The sequence below is a fragment of the Stomoxys calcitrans genome, chromosome 1 (assembly GCF_963082655.1).
Source record: "Stomoxys calcitrans chromosome 1, idStoCalc2.1, whole genome shotgun sequence".
Classification (NCBI taxonomy): Eukaryota; Metazoa; Arthropoda; class Insecta; order Diptera; family Muscidae; genus Stomoxys; species Stomoxys calcitrans.
Window position 1 is genome coordinate 267,131,973 of NC_081552.1, and position 6,400 is coordinate 267,138,372.

Consider the following 6,400-nt stretch of genomic DNA (forward strand, 5'->3'; position numbering starts at 1 on the left):
TCGATCTAGCCATGTCCGTCCGTTTGTCCGTCCGCCAGTCTGTCGAAATCACGCTAACTTTCGAAGAAGTAAAGCTATCCGCTTGAAATTTTGCACAAATACTTTTTATTAGTGTAGGTTGGTTGGGATTGTAAATGGGCCATATCGGTCCATGTTTAGATATAGCTGTCATGTAAACCGATTTGGAGTCTTGACTTTTTGAGCCAATAGAGGACGCAATTCTTATCCGATTTGGCTGAAATTTTGCATGAGGTGTTTTATTATGATTTCCAACAGCTGTGCCAATATTGATATTAATCCGTCCATAACCTGATATAGCTGTCATAAAAACCGATCTGGTATCTTGAATTTTTGAGCATCTAGAGGGCGCAATTTCTATCCGATTTGGCTGAAATTTCGTATGACGTATAGCTGTCATATAAACCGATCTGGTTTATATGACAGCTATATCTTGACCGACTAGAGGGCGCAATTCCTATCCAATTTGGGTGAAATTTTGCATGAGGTGTTTTGATATGACTTCCAACAACTGAGCCAAATATAGTTCAAATAGTTCCATAACCAGATATAGCTGCCATATAAACCGATCTGGGATCTTGAATTATTGAGCCTCAAAAGGGCGTAGTTATCATACGATTTGGCTCATTCTTAAGCCTCTAGAGGGCGCAATTTCTATCCGATTTGGCTGAAATTTCGCATGACGTATTTCGTTATGACTTTCAAAAACTGTGCCAAGTATGGTTTAAATTGGTCCATAACCTGATATAGCTGTCATATAAACCGATCTGGTTTATATGACAGCTATATCTTGACCGACTAGAGGGCGCAATTCCTATCCAATTTGGGTGAAATTTTGCATGAGGTGTTTTGATATGACTTCCAACAACTGAGCCAAATATAGTTCAAATAGTTCCATAACCAGATATAGCTGCAATATAAACCGATCTGGGATCTTGACTTATTGAGCCTCAAGAGGTCGTAGTTATTATCCGATTTGGCTCATTCTTGAGCCTCTGGATGGCGCAATTTCTATCCGATTTGGCTGAAATTTCGCATGACGTATTTCGTTATGACTTTCAATAACTGTGCCAAGTATGGTTTAAATTGTTGCATAACCTGATATAGCTGTCATAAAAACCGATCTCGGGTCTTGACTTCTTGACCGACTAGAGGGCGCAATTCCTATCCAATTTGGCTGAAATTTTGAATGAGGTGTTTTGTTATGACTTCCCACAACTGTGGCAAATATGATTCTAGTAGTTCCATAACCAGATATAGCTGCCTTATATACCGATCTATGATCTTGACTTCTTGAGCCTCAAGAAGGCGTAATTATTATCCGATTTGGCTGAAATTTTGTACAAAGGCTGCTCACACGACCTGCAACATACGTGTTTGAATCGGTCTTTAGCCTGATACGGCTCCCATATAAACCGATCTCCCTATTTTACTTCATGAGCCCCTAAAAGGCAAAATTCTTATTCGATTTGACTGAAATTTTACACATAGACTTCTACTGTGGTCTCCAACATTCAATTTGTCTAAGAAGAGATACCGGGAAAGACCTCGACAAATGCGATCCATGGTGGTGGGTATATAAGATTTGGCGCGGCCGAACTTAACACGCTTCTACTTGTTCTTTCTTCGGTAGTGAAAAAACGAAGCTAATACTGGAGGGAAGTAAGGAGTATATCAGTATGAATTTCGGTATCGACATGGGACACTTGTGCGGCAAATGACAGCGTGTGCAAGGTCGCTATGCGGTGTCAGACTCGAACCAGCTAAGGGGCATCAAATAAAGAAAGATAAGGGATTTTGTAAGTATCATGAAATCCCTGACAGATTTTTTTCAAGGTTTTAAATTTTTAGAACGCATAACTTACCGAACCAAACAGGTAGTGGTACTTAATAAAGTACTTCGTACTTATTAACGTACCAGGTACTTAATAAAATACCAGGTACTTTATTAAGTACCAGGTACTTTATTAAGTACCAGGTACTTTATTAAGTACCAGGTACTTTATTAAGTACCAGGTAGTTTTTTAAGTACCAGATAATTTATTAAGTACCAGGTGCTTTATTAAGTACCAGGTACTTTATTAAGTACCAGGTACTTTATTAAGTACCAGGTGCTTTATTAAGTACCAGGTACTTTATTAAGTACCAGGTACTTTATTAAGTACCACGTACTTTATTAAGGACCTGGTACTTTATTAAGCACCAGGTATTTTATTAAGTACCAGTTACTTTATCAAGTACCGTGTACTTTATTAAGTACCGGGTACTTTATTAAGTACCACTACCAGTTTGTTTTGATGATACTTAAAAAATTCTTTATCTTTCTCTATTTGATGCCCCAAATTTCAGCAAAATCGGATAATAAATGTGGCTTTGATGGGCCTAAGACCCTAAATCAGAGGATCGGTCTATATGACAGCTATATCCAAATATGGACCGATCAGGGCCACATTGAAGAAAGATGTCGAAACAACATAACTCACTGTTCCAACTTTCAGCAAAATCGGATAATAAATGAGGCTTTTATGGGCCTAAGACCCTAAATCGGAGGATCGGCGGCTATAACCAAATCTGAACCGATCTGGGCCAAATCGAAGAAGGATGCCGAAGGGCCTAACACAACTCACAGTCTTAAATTTCAGCAAAATCGGATAATAAATGCGGCTTTTATGGGCCTAAGACCCTAAATCAGCCGATCGGTTTATATGGGGGCTATATCAAGATATAGTCCGATATAGCCCATCTTCGAACTTAACCTGCTTATGGACAAAAAAAGAATTTGTGCAAAGTTTCAGCTCAATATCTCTATTTTTTAAGACTGTAGCGTGATTTCGACAGACAGACGGACGGACATGTCTAAATCGATCGATTAGATTTGTACGCTGATCAAGAATATATATACTTTATAGGGTCGGAAGTGGATATTTTGATGTTTTGCAAACGGAATGACAAAATGAATATATCCCCATCGTTCGGTGGTGGGTATAAAAACATCAACCAATTATATTTGACGAAGTCATGTATGTTGTGACTTCATTCGCCATTCGTTAGCTTAGTTATGTTACTGAGTCTGCAGCTCTTGCCGCTGAAGGACTGCATCGGGTCCATTCGGTATATGCAACCGGCTGCCATAGGATTGATGGGACTTCTTGCCATTGTATGTAGTGGCGTCATTCTCAATGCATTTGTTAAGTTTTTCGTTTGCCCTTGCCAGCCCCAAGAAACTCATGTCCCCATGTAGAACCTTGGAACTGGCCGATTTTAATGACTTTTTGTTAACTTGTTTATGTTAAATGAAAATTCAATTCCTAGTCTGTAATAATAAACATTTATTTTTCAGCTTTGGTCTTTTGTTTAAATTTTCGATTTAACTAACGTTGCAGCATATGTTTTGCAGTAGTCATTTGGAGATACTGCCTCGAACAATGGCTGCCCTTTGTCATCGACGAAATCTTTGAAGCGGATCACATTTACACATTCTCCAAAGTGTTGGGCCATTATTGATGAATAGTGGCTGGTACAGTCGCCTGTTAGCAATTCATAATTCAACCTTTTCCCCAACAGTATCAGATCAGACAACAGTCTTGCACCAATATTTTCACCTCGAGTACTCTTATCCACAGCCAAAACATACATATGAAGAACTTTTTTAACGCCATGTCGTTTAAAGACATTAGACTGTCGCTCTGCACGTTCCCATAACTTGAGTATTACTCCCCATTTTGTGGGTCCCGCCTTTGATGCATATTCTGCTAATCGTTCAGCCTCATCAGGGCCTTTGGGTGCAGATATAGAAACTCCCAAAATTGCATTGTTGCCAACATCTACTGCCAATAGGCAATAGCCTTGATACATTTTGGACAAAATATATGCTTCATGAGGCCTGTTGTCCCACCAGGATGTTGTGCCGCGAACCACATAACCCCTTTCACCGTAGTAGTGCTTGCGAAGGAATTCTAAAACAGCGTGACGGTCTTCGCGTGTTATTGCTCTTATGCAAATATCATTGGTCTTCGGTTTAGGGCTAAGACATGGTGACGTACGACTTTCAGAACACATGGCAGCAGAAGTTTAGAACAAATTTAATAAGCTATTACCAAGTCAAGTTTTTATATTAGTTTTAGTTAATTTCTTTATTTAAATTAAATTATCTAGCAACTTTGGGGGAACTAAATACTACTTTGAACATGATTTGGCCGTGTTAACTCAATATTTATACGATTTCATTTTCATTTGCAAAGTAAGGAAGGAAATAAATTATTCGCATAGTAATTTGCAATGCGGGTAGTTGCTTCTCCCTGGAAGTATAATTTGTGGGATACATTGACTGCAAAAATATCAATGAATAATAATTAGGTTGCCATCTAAGCAAGAACATTAAAACAAGTAAAAACGTGGCTGTACCGAACTTTGGATACCCACCACCATGTATATATTAATCATCCTATTATAACTTCACTGCCACATGCATAGTTATATCCAATCTAGCTGACCCGGGCCACTAATTGGTCACTAGTGTTGATATCAGATATGTGGTCTACTCCCACATACCTTTAATTTGAGCCCCATATTTCCATAGTCGGCAAACATGACTGGCTTGGGGGATGTTTTGGGTGATGGGCGGCCACTCAGTGAGTTGGTCTTCAAAATATATATCAGATTCGTGTTCCACTTTAAAAACCCTCCTATTTGAGCCTAATATTGCAATAGTCAGCAAATAGACACTTTTCCCGAATATTGATATCAAATTCATGCTCTACTCCCAAAGACCTTTCATTTGAGCCCCATATTGCAATGGACGTAAATTTGTCCCCTTATGGGGGATGTTTTGGGTGAGAGGCGGCACCCCAAACACTTGGTCCTATATTTGGATATCAGATTCTAATTCTACACTCAAATACGATTTATTTAAGCCCCATATTCCCATGGTTAGTAAATAAGGCCTGTTTGGGGGGTGTTTTGGGGAAGGGATGGATCCCCAGAAATGTGGTCCCACATTTGGATATCAGATTCGTATTGTAACTGCAAATACCTTTCATTTGAGTCCCATATTGCCATGGTCGGTAAATATGTCCGATTTAGGGGTGTTTTGGGGCTTGGGGTAGTCCCCCTAGCACTTGGTCCGACAATTTGTTATCAGATACGTTTTCTTATCCTAAATACCTTTCATTTGAGTCCCATATTGTCGTGATTGGTCTAAATATATGTTTGGTAGGTTTTAGGGTGGGGCAGCCCCCCTAGGTACCCCATCCGAAATTTGGATACCAAATTTTTATTTTTAGGGTACTATATGAGAGCACACAAAATTTCGCTTAAATCGCACCACCCATCTCCGAGATCTGGCGTTTCTGAAAATTAGGATAAGGGGGAGGGTCCGCCCCCCCTTTCTGAGTCCATAAGGAACACACAAACATACAAACAAACAAACTAACAAATCTACAAACAAACAAAAATTGATTTTTATATATAAGAAGAAGATGGGTATGGTAGTGGAGTTATAATAAAACAGAATGATTAATATTCTCATGGGGGTGGGTATCCAAAGTTCGTCACGGCTGAACTTAACACGTTTTTATACCCACCACCGAAGGATGGGGGTATATTCAATTTGTCATTCCGTTTGCAACACATCGAAATATCAGTTTCCGACTCTATAATGTATATATATTCTTGATCAGTGTAAAAATCTTAGACGATCTAGCCATGTCCGTCCGTATTTCCGCCCGTTTGTCTGTTGAAATCACGTTACAGTCTTTAAAAATATAGATATTAAGCTGAAACTTTGCACAGATACTGTTTTGTCCATAAGCAGGTTAAGTTCGAAGATGGGCTATATCGGACTATATCTTGATATAGCCCGACCCGCCAATTTAGGGTCTTAGGCCCATAAAAGCCATATTTATTATTCGATTTTGCTGAAATTTGGGACAGTGAGTTGTGTTAGGCCCTTCGACATCCTAATTATACCCTCCACCATAAGATGGGGGGTATACTAATTTCGTCATTCTGATTGTAACTACTCGAAATATTCGTCGGAGACCCCATAAAGTATATATATTCTTGATCGTCGTGAAATTTTATGTCGATCTAGCCATGTCCGTCCGTCTATCCGTCCGTCTGTCTGTCGAAAGCACGCTAACTTCCGAAGGAGTAAAGCTAGCCAATGGAAATTTTGCACAAATACTTCTTATTAGTGTAGGTCGGTTGGTATTGTAAATGGGCCATATCGGTCCATGTTTTGATATAGCTGCCATATAAACCGATCTTGGGTCTTGACTTCTTGAACCTCTAGAGTGCGCAATTCTTATCCGATTGGAATGAAATTTTGCACGACGTGTTTTGTTATGATATCCAACAACTGTGCCAAGTATGGTTCAAATCG

The 6,400-nt window shown here is 39.2% G+C and overlaps 1 protein-coding gene across 1 annotated transcript; it reads right to left on the reverse strand.

Moving 5' to 3' along the window:
• Positions 1–3,372: 3,372 nt before the first annotated feature.
• LOC106091897 (arylalkylamine N-acetyltransferase-like 2) lies at positions 3,373–4,077 on the reverse strand. The gene has a single exon (XM_013258590.2). It carries the CDS (start codon positions 4,075–4,077, stop codon positions 3,373–3,375), a length of 705 nt encoding a protein of 234 aa, XP_013114044.2.
• Positions 4,078–6,400: the final 2,323 nt, after the last annotated feature.